This window comes from Piliocolobus tephrosceles, chromosome 3 (genome assembly GCF_002776525.5).
Source record: "Piliocolobus tephrosceles isolate RC106 chromosome 3, ASM277652v3, whole genome shotgun sequence".
NCBI classification, from domain to species: Eukaryota; Metazoa; Chordata; class Mammalia; order Primates; family Cercopithecidae; genus Piliocolobus; species Piliocolobus tephrosceles.
Window position 1 is genome coordinate 102,069,448 of NC_045436.1, and position 26,884 is coordinate 102,096,331.

The 26,884-nt window shown below is 39.7% G+C and overlaps 1 protein-coding gene across 5 annotated transcripts in view; it reads right to left on the bottom strand.

Annotated features, from left to right (window-relative positions):
* Positions 1-26,884, bottom strand: part of AFF1 (AF4/FMR2 family member 1) — a 203,713-nt gene that overhangs the window by 41,584 nt on the left and 135,245 nt on the right. For 4 of the 5 annotated variants that reach the window (XM_023198097.2, XM_023198098.3, XM_023198099.3 and 1 more), the window contains 4 exons: positions 11,680-11,724; positions 5,763-5,849; positions 4,029-4,065; positions 121-175 (listed from right to left, as the gene is read on the bottom strand). In XM_023198097.2, the coding sequence (XP_023053865.2) occupies positions 121-175; positions 4,029-4,065; positions 5,763-5,849; positions 11,680-11,724 (224 nt within the window). The remainder of the gene's footprint in view (positions 1-120; positions 176-4,028; positions 4,066-5,762; positions 5,850-11,679; positions 11,725-26,884) is intronic. The other variant, XM_023198100.2, reaches the window with a different exon arrangement.

The window sequence follows — 26,884 nt, forward strand, 5'->3', positions numbered from 1 at the left end:
GCAGTATCTTATTAATGTCATTATATAAAAGCAGAAAAGAAAAATCTAAGTAATGCATTTACATGAGACATTACAATTTCATACTATACATTTTTAATACACAAAAAGCATTTTACTTACGATGACGTTCCTTGCTGAGAATTTGGGTGGGTTTTTGAAGATGTATCATATTGTTCTGTGGGGGAGAGAAACATTATCAGAGCAGCACAATGACACATTTACGAGATCGTTAGTTGTAAGTTCTTTTATGTCCAGCCCCACTTTTTACCTAAACTCACCGCACTTGGTACAATCTTACCATTATAAGATGACATTTATGTTACTTCTAGAGAGAAGGCTTGTTCAGAATCCAAAAGCTTTCAATAGGCCAAAAATACCTTGAAAAGCATTGCTTGCAGCACACACTACCTATGATGACAGGAACTTTCCTATGTGTGGGAAGACCTCCCTGTCCTTGACAGGGGTGGAGGCCCACATGGAAGCACTCCGGCAGGGCTGTGCTCCCAGTGCCCTGGCCCCCATGTGACTTTACACAGGTATCAGTGATCTGTTATCACTCTCTTTCGACAACCCTGTCCTAGGTGCTCTCCATCCCACTTGTCCCTTCATTATTCAACTCCCCACCTGCAAGTCATTCATTCAGCAGCTCTTTATAGACTGCCTCATAGATACCAACATGTTTAAGGCATTTGGCCCTGTCCTGAAAGAGCTCACAGTTGACTGAGGGACATGAAACGGGTCCATAAATATCTGTAATCCAAGGCAGTGTGAGATTAAGTACACAAGTCAATTACAAAAACTAAATGCCCTGGGAATCCACAGGATGGTTGTTCTCTTGGTAATACCAAAGAAGGCAAATTAAAGGAAGAACAAACTGAATTGTGTCACAAAGGACAGCCAAGATTCTGGCAGAGTGATGCTGGCAAAAGAGAGAGGAAGGCGGGAGCAAACACGAAGAAGAGGGTCTGAGTTTGGAAAGGGCAGAGCTGAGGTGCAGAATCTGTGCTGGACAGCACTGAAACATTCGGAAGCAGATTTCAGAGGGCTCTGAAGGCCAGGATGGGAAGTTATGACTGTATTTGCTGGGCTATGAGACACATCAATGATCTAAACAGGAACATGACACAGTGATTCCTCAGAAGGATTATTCTGGTAGTGCTACCTGGCATAACTTAGAAGGGAGCAGGAAATGTTACGTGTGGAGGCAGCTGCATTTGTCTAGACATGAGGTAATAGGGACCTGAAACAGAATTGGAAGTGAAAAAGAAACATGGGTACCTTTTAGGCAGGGCTGAATGACATTTCCCACAAATGTCATGTGGAGACCCTTGCATATTTGCAATTAGTCGCTTTACCCTCATGGTGGCAGCAGCTCTTATATGATATTTTCAAATGGCCACCCCTCTGTCTAGAAACCTAGGACCAAGATTCCAAACGAGAGGGGCAGAGGCCCCTCCTCTTCAGACCATTCACAGGGACTCCACACCATCATCGTGACTGGGTTCTAAATTCCACAGGGTCTGGTTACGTTTTGCAATTGTGGACATGTAACACTAGGGCATCCAAGTAAAATCCCCCCACATCCACTCTCCAGAGACTCTAAAACCTATGTACCACTACCGTAAGATCAGTGTTGAAGAAATCAGAGTTGACTTGCTGAGCATACTTTAAGAAATTTGTGTCTTCTCTTCACTGAAAGCTATATCCATCCATTCCCCACCATCCTCTTCATCTAACATGCAACAAACTAGATCCCTCTTTTTCAGGTCACATTCTCACAAAGTTAAATAAGGCTCCCGGAATAGCAGAAGAAAGTGACAGCAACACAAAAGATGTGGGGGTAAACAGCTGGTGAGCCAGGACCTCCAGGAGACCCACCAATGTTGGACAACTTCTCATCAGAGTAACAAGGAATTGGCCTACAGTACTGCACAGGGCAAGAGGATGATCCATCCCTGGCCAAGAAAGTGCTTACCAGTTCATCTTCAACTATGTTTTGCTAAAAGGGGAAATCAAATGGTTTAATGGACTAAACGTTCTAAACCATGAGTTAGCAAGAAAACAAACCACAAGCAACCCCGTGGAAGACATACCACCTGCATGACCAGCGGCCCAAGCAGGCCGAAGGTGGGGGTGGAGTGGTGCATAGCAACCCCAAACACAGCTGAGCTGGTGTTCTGCCTTCAGACCGGTGCACACTCCACTAGTCTGGGCTAGGTGCCGAGATGTTGAGAAAAGAAATTTCCCGATCTTCCCAAGGAGTCATCCATTTCAGTTAATTTTACCTAGCTACTCATACAATACTGTAGCAATATGGTCAGGTTTATTTATCTGCATTTTGGGGAAAATTGAGTCATGATTTCTTTGCAAGATCTTATTCAGTATCTCTAGAGCAGGGAACAGCAAATTTTATCTACAGCGGCCAGACAATAAATATTTTAGGTTTTTTGTGCTATAATTTATAGAGTAATAGATGAAATGGGTGTAGCTATGTCCCAATAAAACTTTATTTACAAAAATTAGCTGCAGGGCAGATTTAACCCTCAGGCTGTAGTTTCCTCACCTCTGTTCTAGAGAAAGGATATTATATTTCTTGCTTTTCTAACATTTTTGCCCCTCTCCTCATATCCTTGCAATTCAAACAATAGCATAAAAAAAATTAAGTGAGGGAAAAGAATGAGGTGCGCAAATTTGAAGGAAAAATCATGTCTATAAGCTCTCCTCTCCTAACATGCATATATACCTCTACACCCTACTTTTGGTCTCCCCATCATTTGAAGACTAATACTTCACAACTTTGGCAATTACCACATCCTGATGCATGTTATCACCACCTATGAAAGTGTCTTATTCCCCATCTCCCCCTTTTCTTTTTCTTTCTGAGATGGAGTCTCACTCTGCTGGCCAGGCCAAAGTGCAGGGGTGCAATCTCAGCTCACTGCAACCACACCACTAGGCCTGGACTCCTTAATCATATTTTGATGAACTAAATGATTACAAATACTCTAGTCAATTTTATTTACTTTTCTATTAAATTACATGAGATAGGGTCTTACTGTACTGCCCAAGGTGGTCTCAAACTCCTGAGTTCAAGCGATCCTCCTGCCTCAGCCTCCCGAGCAGCTGGGACTACAGACACACACCACCACACCCAGCTTATCCTAGTCATTTTTGTAAAGCTTGACCTGCCTTACAAATAGCACATAAAGAATTTATTGATTTGAGGGATTACTACTGAAGAGAAAGGCTGGATCCACTTAGTGTTCTTCTATTTCCCTCTGAGTTCTCAAGTATTTACAATCCACGAAAAGGGACTGAAAAAGAATTACATGACAAACAAATACAGTGGGGCTAGACAAACTGTATGTCATATTCCTTATAAAAATTTCTTAGTTTTGCTTTTTAAAATGTAAGAACCACACACTCCAATCTATTGTTGTATACGATTCCTAGCTCTGAGAGTCACATTTGGTACAGCTACTATGTGTCAGTAATACCATATTATATTTGTTTAGTATTTCACTAAAACATCTTTATTAACCCTTTGCAACAATCTTATTTTTGTTTTTGTTTGTTTGAGACAGGGTCTGCTCTGTCTCCCAGGCTGGAGCGCAGTGGCGCAATCTTGGCTCACTGCAACCTCTACCGTCTAGGCTCAAGTGATCCTCCCACCTCAGTCTCCCAAGTAGCTGGGACCACAGGCACATGACACCAAGCCCAGGTAATTTTTGTATTTTTGTAGAGACAGGGTTTCACCATGTTGCCCAGGCTGGTCTTGAACTCCTGGGCTCAAGCGATCCACCTGCCTTGGCCTCGCAAAGTGCTGGGATTACAGGCATGAGCCACCACGCCTGGCCAACAATTTTAAATTTCACATAAAGAATAGTTTTGTATTTGTTCTCCTTTACTATTCTTTCAACATAAGAAGGCCTCATCTCTGTTGGGACATTTTTTACTAACGTTTTTATGTTAAACAGTAAAAGCTATGCTTTGTTCTCCAATCCAATAAGCATTTCAAATGTACTTACTTTGGTTTTGGGTTACAGAACTGATGTGTTGAGAGTCCTAGAAGGAAAAATAAAAATATCTAATTATTAAAAGATTAAGGCTTATAAAGTTAAACGGAAAACTGTAGAGCTTTTAGTATTAAAAGGATAGTCTTATGAAACTTTCAATTATCTAGAACAATGGAAACAGCGTAGAGAATATCCACACCACCCATTACAGATTCTGTAATTATTTCATTATACGACTTGCAGCTATCCATGTATGCAAACTTGTTCCATGCATAAGCTGAAAACATTGATTCACCTAATTTTAGCTTTCACTGCTTCTCTTCTTTCCTAGAGTTTCGTTTCCTTCGTTGTTGCAAAGATATTTTTACAGAGCTTAGTGCTTTAATATAAAACAAGCAATAATTAGTCACTTTTTTTTTTTTTTTTTTGAGACAGAGTCTCACTTTGTCACCCAGGCTGGAGTGCAGTGGTGCAATCTCGGCTCACTGCAACCTCTGCCTCCCTGGTTCAAGCGATTCTCCTTCCTCAGCACCCCCAGTAGCTGGGACTACAGGCGCCCGCCACCATGCCCGGCTAATTTTTGTATTTTTAGTACAGACGGAGTTTCACCATGTTGGCCAGGATGGTCTTGATCTCCTGACCACGTGATCCACCCGCCTCGGCCTCCCAAAGTGCTGGGATTACAGGCGTGAGCCACCACGCCCGGCCCATGAGTCACCTTTTAAAAATTATTAGAAAATAAGTAAATATATAAAGTGGCAAATTTGAGTTTTTGTAGATAGAACCTTTTTTTTTTTTTTGGTGGTAGAGGGACAGGGTCTTACTCTGTCATCCAGACTGGAGTGCAGGGGCTCAATTACAGCTCACTGCAGCCTCAACCTCCTGGGCTCAAGTGATTCTTCCACCTCAGTCTCCCAAGTAGCTGGAACTACAGGTACATGCCACCATGCCTGGCTAGTTTTTGTATTTTTTGGAGAGACAAAGTTTTGCCACATTGCCCAGGCTGGTCTTGAACTCCTGGACAAATGATCCACCCACCTCGGCCTGCCAGAGTGCTGGGAATACGGGCATAAGCCACCACACCCGGCCTAGAACTTCTTTTCACAACAGTATCATCGAAAGGAATAGCTCTCCCACTCTATTTTTGTATTATATATACAAAACAATGCACATGCATATCAGATTGAAGAAAACACAGATCTGAAGGTGCTATTTCTACATTTTGAAGGTTATCCAAAAGTATGAGCCAAAAAAAGGAAAATGGCAGTGTTTTAACGCACTGTTCATAAATACTGTAACAGAAACACAAGTCAGCAGTTTATTTGCTTGTTATTAAACCAGCACTAGTGTAACTGATCACATTAAACTCAAGAAAATGTAGGGTGTGTGAAACATGTAAGATGTATGTGCATATGTGTATATCTAATTCTGAACGAGAAATCACATACTCAATTTCCCTGCCCCTCTGTTTTCCCATCTCTAAAGTAAGGATTCTCAAATGAGAGAATGTATTGGAAAGTCCTGAATGCTTTTTATAAATTACAAAGCTTTATGAAAATCCAAGATGTTCTTACTAAGTTGGAGAATATTTGAAAGCATTCTGAAGCACTGTAGAAGCTAAATTCATAATTTTAACCTCATTTCCAAAGATTTGAACAAGTAATACTTTATCAATATGCGTCACAGCAATGCCTTATGCTTTTCACTAAGGTGGATGCAGTGCCTGCCATACTTTTAAGGAATTACCTTTGTGGGGAAAGGAAACTTGGATGGCTCAGCTGTACTAGGCGTATGTATTGCTGTCAAAGGAGGAGGCCATGAGTGGGTCATTTCCTGGAAAGATATTTGGAAAGGGAAGAAAAAGTAAATTAAAAATAGAACATTCATTGCTACTTAACATTTTCAACTTAATGTAGAATGGATTGGTCGTAAATGGAAAGTACAATCTTAAAAGTTATTTCATGTACTTTAAAAAAAAAAAAAAAAACCATTTCAGTGGGCTATGTTGAAAAGTTGAAGCTCTCCAACATACAAAACTAAAAAACATCAGTTTGTAGAAGACAATCAAGGTATGGAACGTGAATGAATTTAACACCCTGAATATTTATCAAGCACATAAACTGTATGTAACAGGTACTGCCAGAGCTTGTGGAGCTGCGAAGACTATAGGTGACAGGTTGGGCTGGAAAAGCACTCTCTCCTCAATGCATTCTTTCTCCCTCAGCTTCTTTATTGCATTTCCTGGTATTATTTCAGTTCAAAGGAAGAAGAACTTTCCTGTTTGACTTAAGCAAACAAGTAATTCAGGTCACTTGTTCCACTTGGGAGAGTTTTAATGGATTTGACCCTTCCCTGATACACACTATTAGCAAGTAAGAACTTTTTTAAAGGAGAAGAGTCTAAAATTACCTTTATTTTCCATTGAGAAGCTAAATTTTTACTATTTTCTGGTTGAAGGAAAGATTTCTAAAACTTACAATTGATATATGTATCTTGACACGAATTCTTCTAAACACATTCACAAATTTTACTTCGCTAAAAATACTTGTGGAAAACAGGTATGTCAGAAAAAAGATGTGTCAAATTGCAAATGTGCGCGCGCGCGCGCGCGCACACACACACACTTTTCTAAAAGGCCAAAATGGCACTGGAGATCATTAACTACAACCCCAACATCTTACAGATTGAAAAAAAACAGGTCCAAAATGACTGAGTCAAGGTACCCCAGGAAGTCGAAGGCAGTTCCCACATGTGTCAGACCTGCCCAGCAAACTGGCTTAATACTCGACATGAGGCTGGGCACAGTGGCTCACACCTGTAACCCCAGCTTTGGGAGGCCAAGGCAGGTGGATCACCTGAGGTCGGGAGTTCAAGACCAGCCTGACCAACATGGAAAAACCTTGTATCTACTAAAAATACAAAATTAGCTGGGCTCGGTGGCGCATGTCTGTAATCCTAGCTACTCGGGAGGCTGAGATTGCGGTGAGCTGAGATTGTGCCACTGCACTCCAGCCTGGGAAACAAGAGCGAAACTCCATCTCAAAACACATACATACATACATACATACATACATACATACATACATACAAATAAAAATGATGGTGGTGCATGCCTATAATCCCAGCTACTTGGGAGGCTGAGGCAGGAGAATGGCTTGAAACTGGCAGGTTGAGGTTGCAGTGAGTTGGGATTGCACTATTGCACTCCAGCCTGGGTGACAGGGTGAGACTCCATCTCAACAACAATAAAAAATTGACATGCAACTCTACCAGCAATCTGCGACCCCACAGCATGCTATATTACCCCACCTGTATAACACATGATGTATTCTAACACCTCATTCTAAGTCCTGGCTAACCTATCTCCACAAAAATGCCATTTGATCCTTGCAACAGCTGGAGATGGCACTCTAGCAAGTACTTCCACTTCTAACCTATGTGCAGGTCTCCCCTTGCCCTTCCCCACTGCAGCTCTGTGGGTTACCACAGCCTCAGGAGAGACAGCAGTGACTTCGCACAGTGACAAGTAACATAAGTGATGCTGGCTTACTTAATTTTTGTTAAAAGTGAAATCGTGCCCTTATTTACTGACTGGTCATGTGCTTTGTTTAGGACACAACAGGAGATCTTTCCTAAAATATACTGGAAAGAATAATGGCTACAGCCAAAGACCCAGATTGCAATCCTAACTCCAATCCTTACCAGTCATGTCAGCCATGTAAGTCATCTGAACCTTAAGCCTCAATGTTCACTAAGAGGTAAACTAGAATCACTTATTTTCAAAGTATTCTAAGAGTACTATGTACGGTACTCAAATGAATAGTGCACAGAAGGCACTTAATTAAAAACATTACAACTTTTAATTAAAAGTCCAGTTTTAAAAGAATTTCAATACTGCACCAAAGAGAGCTTCCTGCTGTTTTATTTATTTGATACTTTAAGGCACAGTACCATTATAATGTTACAATACAAAAACATGTAATAATTAATTGAGAAGGTATCTGAAAACATCACTCTTATTATGTTTTTCAATTATTCCTAAACATCCATTGTACTATCAATGCTTAATTAAGGCTGTCCCAGCTATTAAATTAGGCAGTTGGAAAGTACATAAATTCTTTCAAACCCTAAGTGGTTCCCTGGTAGTCCGAAAGCATTTATATACTTCCCTACATACCTAGCTTACTAGAGGGACTTAAGAGAATTGAGGCCATTATTAAGGAGAAGAGGCTGTCCAGAAAGACTCACAAGGCCTTGATTTCACTTCCTATGTTAACAATGACTTGTCACACGAACAGACACAAATCACTGGGACCTACATCAGCCCCGGCTCTCCAGGCCCCACAGCTACTGTCTTCTCCTCCTTGATCATTCTGCTCCGGAGACACTGTCTAGTTCTAATTGCTCCTCTAATATACCAACTTGATACTACCTCAAGGCTTTTCCACCAATTCTTAACTCTGCCTAGCCCTCTGTTTACTGGCCTGTTGCATTATTCATAGCACCATCAACACCCGACACTATATATTTCTCCTCCCTACTCTGACCTCTATGAGAGCAAGCACTCTGTCTTATTCACTACAACATCCTAGTGCTGTGGAGGCTTAACAAGTATTTGTTGAACAAACGAATGAACATACAAACAGTGCTACCACTCATTGTACTAGCATCATGGAAATGCTGCACTGAGGTAATGCCTACTAGTACTACATTAATCCCCCCCAAGATGCTGTGGAGGCCAGGCTTGCCTGTAAGTAGAAAATCTGAGGTGTCTCCATGCACACATCAAGGGCATGTTGCCCTTCTGGACCCTAGTGCATGACCATTGCCTGAAAACTAACAGTGTCTATCTGCTATCTTCTTACTCCATTAGCCTGCTGGAGTTACGGGCTACCACTTCCCTTCATTACAACACTTCCCCCTTAAATACTGACCCCAGAGAACCAAACATTATTTTCTATGATTGATTTTCTCTGTTAGGAAACTATTTACTGTCTCTATCACCCATCAGAAAGATTTGTGTGTGCATTCCTGGCAATCTTAATAAATTGCTGGTGCAAGACGAGAACGGGAACTGGGACACAAAGGAAAGTAGTATCTGGATCAGCATCAAGAGTGAGAGCTGGAATGGACCCTGGAGATCATCCACTAGCTCAGGGCCTTCATTTTACCAATGAGGAAACCAAAGCCCAGCAGGGACAAAGAACTTAACTGAGGTCACAGAAGAGAAGGGGCAGCCTCCAATATGAAAAGGTCTATGACCTGTTCAGTCCTGGACATCCTTCTGTTTGCTTTCCTAAGTTATGATTTCCAAAACATAAATGGGCATGATTTATGTATTAACCACTCACTCACAAGCATTTCTAGGTAAGGAAGAATTCACTAATGTGATGTTGGGTGAGAAGGGAAGGAGGATGGATGGATTCATTGCATTAAAAATGCTTGTCTGATGCTGTAGTATCACCATCCCTAAATAAAGGATGTGACATGTCTTATATTAATTAACACACACCAAAACCTAAGAGAAGCATCTGACATATGCAGAAAACAGACCTGCACTATTGCACTTACTTCTGATATAATGATAGAACAAATAATGCGCAGTTTCAGAGGAAATGCCAAGGCCATAGTTTATAATTAAGTCCCTTAGTATGTTTATGACTTACCATACCAACAAATTTCAGAAATAGAAAAGGAAAAGGATGACACAAAAATGTAATCAAGGTAACTTATTTAATCTTACATGCTGGTTGACAAAAATCCCTCACTGTCAGCAGTTCAAAGTATGTTTCTCAGCCAGGCACGATGGCTCACACCTGTAATCCCAACACTTTGGGGGGCTGAGGCACGTGGATCACTCGAGGTCAGGCATTGAGACCAGCCTGGTCAACATGGTGAAACACCGTCTCTACTAAAAATACAAAAATTAGTAGGGCGTGGTGGCGCACACCTGTAACCCCAGCTACTTGGGTGGCTGAGGCAGAAGAATCGCTTGAACCCAGGAGGCGGAGGTTGCAGTGGCTGAGATCATGCCCAGCCTGGGTGACAGAGAAAGACTCTGTCTCACAAAAAAAAAAAAAGCATGTTTCTCTAGAGGTTGTTTCTTTCTCAGAAAACCCTAACTACAAAATAGGACAAAAGACTGTAAAACAAAAACAAGTTGTTTTCCAAACAACTGGTTAGATACTACTAGTGTCAAAAATTTCACAAGTGAGGAAATAACCAATAAACTTAATTACTGGTTTTAGCACCACTATCACTTAATACTTTAAAATGAAAAGTTAAGAAACTAAAATTGGGCAAACATGTATTTTGAGAAAAAATGAGCAGTAGCGATTCAAATTAAAAGTCACATTTGTTATATACATCTCTCCTACTAATTAAAAAAAGAAGAAAAAAGTCAGAAACCCTACAGTAAAAGACAAGAATATAATTAAAATTGACCTAGAAGCAAATTAAAAGCCACAGAAGAGGGATAAAAAATACACAAAATCCTCAGTTTTTATAATTACTGTACCTGAGCATTAAAATTAAGCTCTGGGTTTCCAGGAAATTAAAGGCAAAATGGGAAACATTATATATAATTCTTCTCTGATAAAAAGAAAGAACACCAGTTCATGAGGAAAATTAACATTTTTCCCCTGGAATTAAATTCTAGAAGGAATTTGTCCTCCTTGCACAAGAAAAATTGAACAAGTGGGTAATGTATTCAATGACGTATTTGTGGAAGCACAAATGTTCGTGGCATAGTTTCAATACACAAGAGCAAAAACTAACCCTTCGAGGTAAGTCTAAAGATGACCATTTACTTCCCACTATTTTTCTTTTTATTCCTTTAAAATTTCATGGTCTCACTGAAGAACAGGCCATACGTATGAGGCCATAGGTATTAGGTATCACATACAGAACGCCAAGAAGTATAAATCAAGCACTGTTTAACCACTGGTGCCTCCCACACCACACCAATACAGGAAGTTTCCTCTCTGGGAAGTGAGCAACTCTCCTGGGCCTTTATGGACAACCAGAAAATCTTATGAGAGATGCCATAAAAATCTGGTCCAAATGCCTTGTAGTTTGTAGACTTCGATTTAATTAATAAAATCTGGTAGAGAATTCAATTACATTCCAAGACTACTTCTGTCACTATTCTGGTTTATTTTTGCCTTTGGAGATGTGAGTGGGGAAGAAATGGTTAAAAGGGGTTCAGGAACAGCAACTTTTCTTTCTTTTCTCTTTCTTTTCTCTTTTCTCTCTCTCTCTCTCTTTCTTTCTTTCTTTCTGAGACATAGTCTCACTCTGTTGCCCAGGCTGGAATGCAGTGGCACAATCTCAGTTCACTGCAAGCTCCACCTCTAGGGTTCAACTGATTCTCCTGAATCAGCCTCCTGAGTAGCTGGCACTACAGGCATGTGCCACCAATCCCGGCTAATTTTTTGTATTTTTTTTTTTTTAGTAGATACAGGGTTTTGCCATGTTGTCCAGGCTGGTCGCAAACTTCTGAGCTCAAGCAATCTGCCTGCCTTGGCCTCCCAAAGTCCTAGGATTACAGGCATGAGTCACCACACCCAGCCAATGGTAACTGTTCTTTAAAGTGAACGTAAATGGATGTACACCTACCTACTTAAATATTTCTTCCAATGAGAAAGAGTAACAGTGAACTCACCTTCAGAATCTCTTCAACACAATGGACTTCATTGGAGTAGGTCTGCTGCAAGTGAAAAGCAAAAAATAAAAGGTTAGCAAACAAGAGTCAAGAGTGATGGTACTGGTGGATGATCTTATTAATGCAGCAATACTCATCTCAAGGCTTATCTTCTACTAGCTAAGTATTAAGAACTTTACATTTGGGCCGGGCGCGGTGGCTCAAGCCTGTAATCCCAGCACTTTGGGAGGCCAAGACGGGTGGATCACGAGGTCAGGAGATCGAGACCATCCTGGCTAACACCGTGAAACCCCGTCTCTACTAAAAATACAAAAAAAAAACTAGCCGGGCGAGGTGGCGGGCGCCTGTAGTCCCAGCTACTCTGGAGGCTGAGGCAGGAGAATGGCGTAAACCTGAGAGGCGGAGCTTGCAGTGAGCTGAGATCCGGCCACTGTACTCCAGCCCGGGTGACAGAGCAAGACTCTGCCTCAAAAAAAAAAAAAAAAGAACTTTACATTTGAAGCCTGGGCAACATGGTGAAACCCCATTTTTACCAAAAGCAATACAAAAATTAGCCATGCATGGTGGTGTACACCTGTGGTCCCACCTACTCAGGAGGTTGAGGCAGGAGGATCACTTGAACCAGGGAGGTGGAGGCTGCAGTGAGCCAAGACCATGCCACTGTACTCTGGCTGTATATATATATATATAAAACAACAACAAATTTACATTTGGGTGAAATAAGACCAGAGAGATTAATCTAACTTAATCTTGTGGGGAAACATAGTAATGATGGAGACAAAGGCAGACTAACTGTTGACCCTCAGGTCAAAAGTTTCTAAAATTTCTTTATTAAAGAAAACTAGTATATTAGTAAACCTAGGGAATAACAGATGTACAAAATAAGATTAGAATAGGTGCCGCAGTCAGCTACCTCATAGCAACAGCTAACCAATAAGCCACACTAAATGAAGACAAAGATGATGATCATCTGAACACATTAGTGGGTCCAAAGTAAGCAGGTAGCCTAAGTCCAATCAAGGATAGCTCTTCATTATTTTATATTCTAGCCTGCCAAAATTCATTTCAAAGTTAAAAATATCTCTACTTAAAGTCAGCATTTCACCTTATACATACATGCATACATACACACACACATGCACACAAATTTTTTTTTTAGAGAAAGACTGGAAGGGTAGAGGAGATTAATTATTGTCTTAGAGGAAAGATCTACTATTTATACCTCTTCCTTATACATGGCTAAACAAATAATGATTACTCACCACCAGACAGTGTCTAGGGAGTGACATTTTACAGTCTACATATTTTTAAGAGCAAAGAAAGTGGGCAAAGTTAAATTAAAATCAATACTTTTTCTGAACTAGAGACATGGAACATGGTTTTCAATGGAATAGCAACTTGTTCTGTGTCAATTCATGAGCCAGGCATCGTGGGCACAGTACAGCAAGTACTACACAACATACAACTTTCCCATTACTGCCACTGCTATGCATAAAGCTCTGCTCTTTTAGGTCCGTTTAATACAATACCTACCACGTAGCTAGAGAACAGATGGCAAGGAATTCTTTCCTGTTCTTGATTCTAATTTAAGTGTACTTTAAAATAGTACTGATTGCTAATTTGCAATCTAGGGTTTATTAATCTACCATTTCCCTCATTCCAATTCGCTCCATGGATGAAGAAAAAGGAAAGAATAGAGCATACAAACATTCACACCGTCCTGTAATGGAATCTAATGGACATGTCAAAATTCAGATTTAGGCCGGGCATGGTGGCTCACACCTGTAATCCCAGCACTTTGGGAGGCCAAGGTGGGCAGACTACCCGAGCCCTGGCATCTGAGAGCAGCCTGGGCATCATGGCGAAACCCCATCTCTACCAAAAACACAAAAATTAGCCAGTCTCATATAACCCAATTTCAAAATAGATAAAAATTAAAAAATAAAATTTAAAAGTTAAAAAAAAAAATTCAGACGCAGTCTGTTTTTAAAACACATAAATTTCCTGGAAAGAGTCTTGTTTTTTTTTTGTTTTGTTTTGAGACGGAGTCTCGCTCTATCGCCCAGGCTGGAGTGCAGTGGCCGGATCTCAGCTCACTGCAAGCTCCACCTCCCGGGTTTACGCCATTCTCCTGCCTCAGCCTCCTGAGTAGCTGGGACTACAGGCGCCCACCACCTCGCCTGGCTAGTTTTTTTGTATTTTTTAGTAGAGACGGGGTTTCACGGTGTTAGCCAGGATGGTCTCGATCTCCTGACCACGTGATCCACCCGTCTTGGCCTCCCAAAGTGTTGGGATTACAGGCTTGAGCCACCGCACCCGGCCTCCAGGAGTCTTAATAAAATGTTGGCAGCTTGTTATTACCAAGGTAGGGCCAGGAAGTCAGGTACAACCAAAGAGAATCAAGGGGTTCCCTCACATCTGGCAGGATCCACTGGACTCATCTCCAGCATTACGCATGCCAACAACCAGGCCTTTTTGTTTTCAAAACCATTAAGAAACACCTACAAACTGGACTAAACATTTGTGCTCTATTTTAGCACAAACGTAAGATACAGAAATGCTGTTTTCACATGAGGGTAAAATGTAATTGTATTCTATTTCAATTTTTTACATGGATCATTTGAAAAAAATAACAATTGAAAGTTGAAGGTGAATCAATAGAACAAAAAAATATTCCCCTCATCCTACATGTTGCTGGAATGAGACTAAGAATCCAATCAAAATACTTGGCAACCAATAAAAAATAGTGAAGCACATTTTAAAAGTAGGCAAAAAAGATTTGTCCGTTGTTTCCAACACAATGAGTTCAAAAAGCCGTACCCTTCAAGAGACTGAAAGACTTCTTTCTGATCTTCATAATTACTCAAGCAGTCAACACTTTGCCAAGATGTTTCATGTCACCGAAATATTCATTTTTTTCCCCAGAGTTTTGTTATGTGGGATGAACCAGGACTGAAGAAATTTTAACAGCTTATTTTAGATTAGCAACATTTACCTTATCCAGATACAATAGTCACCATTAACCCATTTAAAATTCTAAATAAGGTCTTAGATTCAAGCATTAGTTGGTTAATTTACTGTTAATCTTCCTGTCAAGCCCATTATGGGAGTGAAGGTGTTTCAAACGGGGAGAGGGATTTCATTCCAAATATATGAGGGCATATCATATTTAGGTATATCCACAAAGCACTGTTTCCAATGGCAAGTAATTGGAAATGAGCAAATTCCAAACAACAGGAGTCTAGCTAACTGCCTTTACAGTGAGTGCATCCACACAATGGCATGGTATGCAGATTTAATAACATAAACATAGGTTTTTTCATGGAAAGATGTTCAAACTACATACTTTTAACGTTTTCTTTAAAAATCATTTCATACGGCCAGGCGCGGTGGCTCACGCCTGTAATGCCAGCACTGTGGGAGGCCGAGGAGAGTGGATCACGAGGTCAGGAGATCGAGACCATCCTGGCTAACATGGTGAAACCCCATCTCTACTAAAACTACAAAAAATTAGCTGGGTGTGGTGGCAGACGCCTGTAGTCTCAGCTACTTGGGAGGCTGAGGCAGGAGAATGACGTGAACCCGGGAGGAGGAGCTTGCAGTGAGCCAAGATGGCGCCACTGCACTCCAGCCTGGGCGACAGAGCGAGACTCTGTCTCAAAAAAAATAAAAATAAATAAATTAATAATAATAATAATAATTTCAAACTTATAGAAAAACTACAAAAACCAGTAGGAGGATTTCCCACATACCTTTTACCCAGATTTCGCAATTGTTAGCATTTTTCATTTGCTTTATATTTTTCTCTTCTAACCAATTACATTTTGAACTGTTTAAGAGTAAGTTAGAGAGTTAACATCCCTTTATCCCTACTTTTATGTATACCAAAACACAATATAAACCTATATTTAAAAGAGAGGCTACTGAAAAGTTTGCATAGTATGAGCTCATTTTATGTTCCATCTAGCTGAGATTCACATCTTCACTCTTCTCTCCATCCAAATTAGAGACACTTAAACTAGAAGACAGATCTTTTGGATTTGTTTACAGGGAAAGAGCTACAAGGACAGGTTGCCTTGTCTCATAGTGCAACTTGGCACCTCCTGGAAGGACCAAAAGAGGAGGAGTAGTTAAACAAACCATTACATCCTAATCCCCTAATCCCTTTTTTTTTTTTAAGAGATGGGGTCTTGCTATGGTGCCCAGGCTGGCCTGGGCTCAAGTCATCCTCCTACCTCAGCCTTCAGAGTGTAGCTAGAACTATAGGTGTGTGACATTGCACCTGGCTTTTAACCCCTTTCCTAAAATTCACTCTCACAACAGGGTCTCCAGTCACTATTGTGAGCTACTCCTACTAAAAGGAGCCAGACTCTCCCTTTAACACCATAGTCAAAGAATAAACAACTGGTCCTGGCCAGCTCTCTCTAAACCACAACTGCGATAAGGCTGAAAACATTCAAAGTAAGACTTCCTTAAAGAACATAAAACGATAAAAAGCAACAATAAACATTTCTATGATAGTTGTATGAATCAAGAAAATCTAGCTTGTAAGTCCTTCTCTGGCTAGCTCTTTCCTCAATGGTATAGACACTGACTTTAACATGACCACAAAACTCACTGCCTTTTCCCACCCTCAATATCTATTAATAGGTTCCTAGAGGACATGAGCTCTCCTCTTCTGCCTATCTACAGCCACCTCACACATCTGGCTTCCTGTATGTAGACCAACCTCCCAGGAGAGTCCACACTTTCCTCCTGGGATGTGGTCTTAACACACGAGCCTTATTTAATTTTTTAAAAAATGATAGCAGCTACTTATTGAATGCATATTGTACTTCATATTGCATTAAAATATGTTATTATCAACTCAATTTGATACCGATTGTAAGATGCACCATTATTAGCTTGGGAGGTAGGGAGACTACACTAAATGTACCCATCAACTGTAAGATACATCCCTATTACAGAAACTTAAAAACGCCTGAGGGAATTCTGTATAAAGTTCTATTTAATTCTCACATCAACTTTTTTGGTAGGTATTATATCAGTTTTTAAAATGAGGAGACTGAATCATAGAGAAATTAAGTTGCCTATCCAAGGACACACAAAAGCTCTGAAGCAGCTGAGCTGGCTCAGAATACTTTTATACCGGTTTTCCAAAGACCTCAACACTGCTGCAAGAAACAAATATATTAGCATTTTAGGAGGGTGTGTGATTCCAGTGGTCCTACGCATAACCTAAAACAATTTTTAAAGAGCTACATTTTTCCTTTGTTTCTACAAAGAGGCATTTCGGTATTCACATTTAACTGCCTCTTCCTACTACCAGTGCTTCGGACCAGAAAAGGCAGCACTGCTGGCCGTGGCCTGATTTCTCACTCCTCCTGGAATGACATTGTGTAATTGTAAGGCAATGCACTGATACCAAAATAAAATATGTGAGTGAACGTCTTCTAAGCATGACACAGTTTGTTTTAATAAGCTAAAAAGAGCTGGCTGAAGAAACATGCCACTGAGACTGGCAGGCTCTTGCAATATTGTGTTTTAAGTCTCTCAAGTTTCAACAGAGCAGCATTTTTATAACAATGCTGTTCTCAAAAAGGCTTAGTTATCACTAACCAGGAAACACAGAGCACAAAGGCAACGTGCTGACGAGGGAAGCCAAAAGATCTTGGATTCTAGATCTGGTTCTGCTGAAGACTGGCACTGAATCTTGGATAAGATTCATCCTCTTTGAGACTATTTCCTTATTGTGATAAGGTATAGTATTACCAAACCTAACCACTTCTCAGGGTTGGTATGAAGGTCAAATATGAAAACGTCACACTTTAAAAACCATCAAAAGGCACTGATATATAGAATAATAGGTGGTGCCAACATTATCATTGTTTAATAGCGTGACAACTTAAAAAAAAATCCCAATAGGTTATCTATCCAAAGTTTAATTTTTAAGAGAGTAAAATAAATGTCCAAACTATTTTTCTTCAAATGGGTCACCACCTTTTGGATTACTGTTCAGTCTTTACTATCTATTTGCTGCTCATCTACCCTCAACTTGCTAGTTAGGTAACTCACACTTTTCTTGCCTTGATCTGGAGCCCTCTTCTCTCTTCAATCTGTGTCAGTGATAATTCCTCCTGAGGCTTCAGGTTGCAGATGAAAGACATCTTTTGGAAAACATCCCTGATGCTCCCTTACTCTCAAAACTGTCCAGGTTCTCTTGCAGATGCTCCCGTAACTATCCGTACTTTCTCTGTTATTGCATCCTCTCTACTCCCTCTAGATTACATGTTCCATGGAAGTTAGGGCCAGAACCCTCACTGAATCACAGGGTGCCAGCCACACAGAGGCAACCCCATAAACATTGGCTGGTATATTTTTAGTCCCAGAACTCAGAATTTGAAACTAAGTTTCTCTTACGGCTTCAGACACTTAAGAAGATGTAGGCTGCCTGAATTATAAAGCAACACCTTAATTAACAAACTAAACTACATGGAACTAAACATACAAGAGACAAAAAGATAATTGTTTTGCATTGTTTTCTCCCTGGAAACATTAAAACTACTCAGAAACTACTTTTCACACAGAGATTGGCAAACAGCCACAAGATTAATAATACTCCATCTATGAGATAGACGTGGGGAAACAGGCACTCAAATCCTGTGGTTGGTAGGAGGGTTAAGTGCTACAACCTTTAAAGACATTAATTTGGCAATAGCCAGCAAATTCTAATTACATAGACATTTATCTAACTTCTAGCACTGCCTCCTACATGTACAAAAAAAATTTGCAAAGTTATTTGCTTCAGCCTAGTTTGCAAACAGCAAGATACTGGAAACAATCTAAATGTCTATCTACAGGTAACTGACTGGCTATGAAAACTATGGTACAATGCCACCTACAAAGAAATAAATGCTATGCAACTATGACAAAGAATGAGGATGCTCTTTGTGCACTGATTTGGGGTAATCTCCAAGATATATTGTTAAGAAGAATAAATTTTAAAAGACAGATGTATTATATGCCAGCATTTCTGTAAATGGAAAAGGTATCAATGAGAAGAAAACATGGATATGGAGCTGCTTATTATGCATAAAATACCACTGGGAATAATACACAAGAAAGTCCTTACACCAATTACTTCTAGAAAGGAAGGTTGGGGAATGGTGGCTGGGGGAAGGAGTAGCGGGAATATTTTCAATGTATATCCTTTTTTTAACCTTTTAAATTCTGACCTATTACCTATTCATTAATGAAAACACAAATATTAGACTGAAATAAATAGGGATCAAAAGCTTCTTCTCACAGTACAGCTAAATTTTCTATTAGCCTTCCTCTATGTAACTTACCTTACTCCAAACACACAGCTAGGTTAAACTGTAGCCAGCTTACACCTTGGTGCTCTGGGCGCACCCCATATAATACAGGCCACATTGAATTTTTGTCAAAAACAAAACAAAGCAGATTTCCAGTCAGCCTTCCCTAGTGGACCTCGAGATGCCACAGGACTTGGTCTGAAGGCCTGTCCCAGTGTTCGCTTGCTAAATTCACATATTTCCCAAACTAGACTAGAAAGTTATTGAAAGAGAAGCATTTTTTTTAATCTCGCTCTCCTTTTTGTTAATCAGTCATACTTGAATAGTGAGAAGACACATTTGAAATAAACAAAATCTTATAGGGTTGTTTTGAGGAAGAAATATGATATGCATGTTAAAACTAGTTCCATACAAATAAATACATGCATTTCTATGAAGACACCATAATCATCATTTCTAAGAGACAAATTAGAGGAGGAGACCAAAAGGCCGGGCTGAACAAGGTTTGACATAAAATTGTGTTTTACAGATACATAATAAATTACATAAATAGCTAAGCCTGTTCCAAAAACATGCTCATACTGCCCTGGGTGTGTTACTTCAGCTGGAAAACATATAAAGGAACCAGCAGTGATTCTACTTTCAGAAGCAACATGCCCTATGGGCAACTACCCATCTCCTATGGGCAACTACCCATCTATCTGTACACCCAGAATTTTAGGATAAACATTTTTTAAATCCCTGGACAGATATATGAGCAAAGTTACAGTCCGAATTAAAACAAGGAGAACAACAAAAAAGCCACGCTAAAGATTAATATGGAAGGAGGAGTGATGGATTACAAAACAAGGAATAAGGTGCTCTGAAAAGCTTTCCTAAAAATAAAATGATATTACATTAAGTTGCAAAACCAACTTTAACTGTTAAATCCTCCCTTAAGAATTATTAGCTACCCTTCATCTCATCCCAGATATCTTTAAATAATGGAAAGGGTTTGGATAGTTCCTTAAAAGTGATAAGCTTTAATATGTAGCAAAAAATTACTCTCATGTTCCCTGAATGACTCTTTTTAATGTCAAATTGCCTGCCACATGTGAAGGCTAACACAAATTAGGCTAACTGCAGAATCTCCCTAACTGCAGAATCTCTATAGTTCTCTAAACAGATTTTTCAGGGAGAGTAGAAATGGGGTGCATAAAAAAGATTATTTAAAAATAATGAGGAATCTCTAGGTCACCTACAGTTATCTCCCAACAAAAATTTATCATGAAATGAACAAGGAATTCTACTCCTATTGGGGGAACCTAGAAAAAAGGGGTAGTGTGTCACTGGATGTCACAACCACTGGCTGACCTTTTCTGGAAGTCTTCCCTCCCTTGACTCTCCAACCACATTCAACTCCGGATTGTAACCCTTAGTGTTCTAATCTTTCTCCTCTAGACTGGCTTCCCACAGGCAGGAACTAGGGTTAATATTAACCTCTGCATCCCTCACAAGGCCTTAGCATAATTCTAGACTCATAATGATATACAATTAATATTTATAAAATAAATACATGATTTTGCCATCTCATGACATCTCAAACAAAATTCAGATACATAAGATAACCAAAAAGTAATTAGAGTTGTTTTATCGTGAATTTTCAATCTCTTTCCTGGGAAGTAATATATGTTAGCTCATATAAGTCTGATAACTCCAGACAACTTCACAAAACAGTGATATTTTTAAGATGCAGAAGTCTTCAAATTTTAAAAAAGTATTATCTTGTGACTACAATCCATCAACCACTACTACCCTCATCAAATGTCTTCACCTATAGGAGTAGTTGCCTAAATGCAGTGTGGGGACATAAATTTCTCAGAATGCAAAGTTTCAGATATGACAGTAACTTCAGAACGTGAGGCTGGGGAGGGTAGGTATACCAGGCAGCATGTTTGGGTGGGGTAAAGAAAGGATGTACGCTTCCTTGAGATAGAAGATGAAGAAATAATACTCCAAGATAAACACTGGAAGATCATGTTAGAGATGTGCTAGCACCTCAGTTTATTTAATAAATGAGAGCCTATATTCCTATAGATAGGAAATATATATATCCTATAGATAGGAGACATATATATCCTATAGATAGGAGATATAATATATATTGAATACATGTGTATATTTGTGTACATATATGTGAATGTATGTACACATATTTATATATTTGGTTTTTTAAAATTTACCTTTAGGTAAATTGCTCTTTCATAAGCCAACAATATCACCCTCTTATCTTTCATCAACTAAAGCAAAAACAAACTAAAAAAAAAAATAGCCACTAAATCATAAAACATCACTGCAACTTATAAAAACCAATGGGAAGAAGTATTTTAAAATAGCAGTTCTTTAAAGATCAATATGAATAATTTGAAAACTTGTTTCTTTCCAGTTGGTCATTGTGATTATACCAGTGAGGTAATTTGCATAATTGCTGTCATAAAGATATTTTTCTGAAGCATATAAAATTTGTAAAGGCTCTATCTGTATTAAATGAGCTACTTAAAACATTCTGGAAATTTTGTTTTGATCTCTACAAAGAGGGCATCTTTTAATTATGAAACCAAGGATGCCAGTTCTTAAGACACGGTTTAAACAAAAATGAAAACAAGGAGTAGTAGTTGTCCACATGTATAATTGTAAACACTCACTTGATAAGAATATGCAAATAATATGAGAAAAGTAGTAACAATGCTGGATTCACTGATTTTGTTACCATTATATATCCTGAGATCACATACAATATAATTTTTAATATGTTTGCAAGGCTTCTGTACAGTCACATGAAACAGTACATATAAAAAATACAATTTAGTGTTGATGTTTTATATGCAGAAATGTCTTCAATACATATTATGACAATGTGTCAACTAACAGTGCAAAAGTTAAAAGAAGTGGGGTGTGCTGGGATAGGTTTAAACTCACTCAACAACAAAGTACCTGAATGAAAAACAAATGTAAAAAATTTATCACTGTTTGACAGTAAATGTCTAATCTCAGTTATTCACCAACTTCCTAACTATTGACTATGAACCATTACCACTCACCATGTAATAAGGGGAATCAGAATCCCCAACGGTCTAAGACTTGAAAACACTGTGTCTTTGATGAAAGATCACATGAGGCCCCATGAAGCCCATCGTGGGCACAGCAGCCATGAATGATTAAGTAAGAACGGCTAAAAGGCATCACAAACAACAAGTCTAGACACTGGTTCTGTTCCAGCAACAATCAGCTGACAAATCCTTTCAAATGGCCTAAACCGTATGATCTATTTCCCATTCTACAACTAATTCTGCTCACAAAAACCTCAGAGTATTTTTTGGAAGAATTTATATTTTTTTCAGTGGGACTATCAATTTGTAAAGCATGAGTAGTAGCTTTTCAGTTAAAACCTATTGCTGCAGGGAGGGTGTGAAACTGCAGTGTGGTGGTGTTCTGTCACATGCTTCCTGCCCTGCACCCACCCCATCCATTCCTACACACACATGCACACATGCACGCACACACGAGCACTCTGTCTCTCAGATCGTATTAACGGATGGTTCTGAGTCAAAACACTACTAAATTACTTTGTCAACCATGACAGGATTTATAGATACATAAACCTGTATTTCTGCTCTCTGTCAAATGTAAGTACAAACAATATTCAGGAAGCATGTTTAATTCTATGTTGCACAGAGTGCCTGCCTGGACATTTATTTTTTCATAGCTGAGCATAAGCTAAGATTATAGAAGCACCAGAAAAAAGGAAGAAGAAAAAAACAACTTTGTATCAGTTTCTGGATGAGGCTGAAAGAAACTGCAGTCATATGAGTCAGATAAACCATTTAATCCACGCTTTGTCTCAAAGGACATAAAGATTTTATCCTGGGCTTATTCCAGCAGTAATCTCAACAGCCTCTTCTGGAGTAGGTGTTGGTTTTCTGTCTCCTTGCATCGATTTTTTAAAACAAACAAAACAAAACACAACACAAAAAAACGGGGGAAAAAAGGAAAGAAAATTATTGAAGTGGTAGACTAGAGGCATATATACTCTGAGGAGACAATCTGAGCCCCAACACCCTGGGGATTACTGACACTATAACAAACACAAAAAAAGAGAAGGCAAATAAAGATGACCTTATCCTTGACATCTTAATTCTGAACAAGTAAATCCCCCGCCCCACTTTTGGGGGGGCTTTAATGCTGGGTAACAAGCAATCAGGTTAATTACTAGGGTCTAGAAAAAGGGCTCAAGATCTTCCTGGGAATGCACAATTCATTTAATATCAGAACATTATGAACAGTTATACATCATTTATTTAAGCCTAAATTTAAGTACCTAAATTTAGTACCTAAAGTACCTAAATGTAAGGAACTATTTTGCTTTTCTATAACCTATCAATAAACACATTTGGTCTTTTTTTTTTTTTTTTAAAGGCTTACTAATCCCACTGAATCTTAGACTTAATAATCTTTTCCTGCGTTATCTCTGTATTTAAATTTGGTCTAAAACTGTAGACAAACTACATCAGACTTTCAGCAAGACTCATCTGATACACTGATTTACAGATCTGGTGAAAGCAAAAATGTATTTAATACAAAAGTTTGAAAACAAGACTTCATCATTCGACAAATGCCAGTATTTCTTTTTAAATAAACACAAGAGGCTGGGCACACCGGCTCACGCCTGTAATCCCAGAACTCTGGGAGGCCGAGGGCAGGCAGATCACTTGAGGTCAGTAGTTTGTGACCAGCCTGGCCAACATGGTGAAACCCCATCTCTACTAAAAATACAAAAAAAACTGGCCAGGCATAGTGGTGCAAGCCTGTAATCCCAGCTACTGGGGAGGCTGAAGCAGCAGAATCGCTGAATCTAGGAGGCGGAGGTTGCAGTGAGCTGAGATCATGCCGCTGCACTCTAGCCTGAACGAAAGAGCAAAACTCCATCTCAAAAAATAAAAATAAAAATAAATAATAAATAAATACATACATACAAGGGGCAGAGTAGATATATAAAAGTTACTCTTGAATTTATTTTAAATAGGTATTTAATAAGTGCCAACGAGAAAATCGTTTAAAAAATAAATTTACTCTTAACGCCCTCTGAATTTAAAATCTTTTTTTTTTTTTTTTTTTTTGAGATGGAGTCTCACTCTGTCGCCCAGGCTGGAGTGCAGTGGCGTGATCTGGACTCACTACAAGCTCCGCCTCCCGGGTTCACGCCATTCTCCTGCCTCAGCCTCCCGAGTAGCTGGGACTACAGGTGCCCGCCACCTCACCCGGCTAATTTTTGTATTTTTAGTAGAGATGGGGTTTCACCGTGTTAGCCAGGATGGTCTCAATCTCCCGACCTCGTGATCCGCCCGTCTCGGCCTCCCAAAGTGCTGGGATTACAGGCATGAGCCACCATGCCGGCCCTGAATTTAAAACCTTTAAAGCATTCACATTATTTTCTCTCCATCTCAATTTATTTCTCTCATTGTCTGCCTGACTTCATACACCGATACACACAACCAAGAAGTTTAAAAGGTTCCCTTTGGACTTTAATCCAAAGCTCTTGACCCTAAACTTCAATCTTTTTCAGTGTTTTGAGGCACAATGTAACTTAACCACATCATAACCCCCAATATTCTTGCGTTCACTATCTTTCCTGTTTCTTCTCTTTCCCTCCACACTTTTCTATATAGAATACAGAACCTAAGCGACAGAGAAGAGATCACATGGAAAATAGGTAACCGTTCTAATAGTAACGAAAAAAGCAACTGCCTTTGGAAATTGCCTTTAGAAAATGGGAGGGTCACACCAGCACAAGTAAATGGTATCTAGGTTGTACATAAACCCAACTGTGGCCCTCCTGACTACTTCACCAACCTGGCACCCAGGCCATAGGAGAAAGATCCTGGAGCTACCGCACTGCTTTCCTGGCATCATAATCATGGTGACAGCTTGGGGGTGGGGAAGGAAGTGTATTATTAAAAAAAAATTTAAAGGTCTTTCAACTTGAATTTCTTTAACTGGCATACAGCAATATCCTCCATAAAAATGAGCAGTGTTATTTGTACAGCCACAGCAGCGCTGTTTACCAGGCTGCGCTGGCATGAATACCACAGTAAATGAGCCTGAAACGACTGAAGACAGGCCCCTGAGCAGATCAGTTTTATCTGCTTTATTAATCTCTTCTAGGTAAATCTTTAAAAGCCATCTCAATGTCCAATAGTTGTTTCCTTAATAATTTACCAAAAGCTTCTTGTGGAATAAAATACACCAGTTTTTTCCTACACTTATCTAGAACCCTGTATTTAAAAAAAGAAAAAAAGATTGGTGGGGAACTTAAGAGTCACTGGAAAACTACTGCCTTCTAAGTCTGGTGGTAAAAGGTCCTCCAACTCATTTTATAACACAGTTCTTACTAAAAACCGACAAAAGGGTATAACTAGCCTATATTCAAATCAATCAAAGAAAAAATTATACTAATAATGTGGGGGTTCTTCTTCCTTTCTCACTGCTTTTTGGCCAGTTTCTCAGTTGTCTTGGAGCTGACTTAAGCGGACTCACTACAGCTAACCTTAAACAATTCCTGTCTCCTGACGGGAAAAAATGGAAACACTATCACCCTCTCCTATGAACTCTTCATCACAGAAATTTACACCCCCTACAGATACAGACAGATCACAAACTATGCTGAATACATGAGAATGATAACGTTAGAAGTACACTGAAATTTCTCTAGTATACCTGCCTGTATTGAAGAAAAATTATTTTGAAATTTTCCTAGACTGGTGAAAATTAATACAGTTTATATGTTAAAACTTGGGTAGGAGCACCCACCATCTTTTAAATTTGACTTAAATTCTAAGTTTCTTATGAGAAACAACAAATAAAATCTTGGATGGAGTGTGCATGCACATGCATAAATGCACACACACACACAAACATCATATTTAGGCTTAGAAGCTGCCAATATTTTCAGTTTTTAGCTTTACTTAAGGAACATTGTTAAAAGCCATAAACATTTGCTAAGCGATCCAGAAATTCAAGTCCAGAGTTTGAAAGATGAAGAAAAGGCTGGGCATGGTGGCTCACGCCTGTAATCCCAGCACTTTGGGAGGCCAAAGCAGGTGGATCACAAGGTCAGGAGTTCGAGACCAGCCTGGCCAATAAGGTGAAACAGACTCTCTACTAAAAATACAAAACTTAGGGCCGGGGCAGTGGCTCATGCCTATAATCCCAGCACTTTGGGAGGCCGAGGCGGGTGGATCACAAGGTCAGGAGATTGAGACTAGCCTGGCCAACATGGTGAAACCCTGTTTCTACTAAAAATACAAAAATTAGCTGGGTGTGGTGGCACATGCCTGTAATCCCAGCTACTCCGGAGGCTGAGACAGGAGAATCATTTGAACCCGGGAGGCAGGGGTTGCAACGAGCCGAGATCCTGCCACTACATTCCAGCCTGGTGACAGAGCGAGACTGCATCTCACAACAAACAAAAGACAAAACATTAGCCGGGCGTGGTGGCACATGCTGTAATTCCAGCTACCCTGGAGACGGAGGCAGAAGAACTGCTTGAACGGGGTTGTGGGAGGCTGCAGTGAGCTGAGATCCCACACTGTAGTCCAGCCTGGGCAACAGAGCGAGACTCTGTCTCCAAAAAAAAAAAAAATCCTGAGTGATAAGGAATAATTTTAATGTTTATGTTTTGAGTTTCTCTCAAATATATTGCCAAGAATATGCTGTGATTTTCTCCAGATACAAAACTCCAACGTTATACTTTCTCTACTCTCACTCTCATCATTCTTTCAATAGAATGAAAGAAAGAGGGGGGGCCGGGCGTGGTGGCTCAAGCCTGTAATCCCAGCACTTTGGGAGGCCGA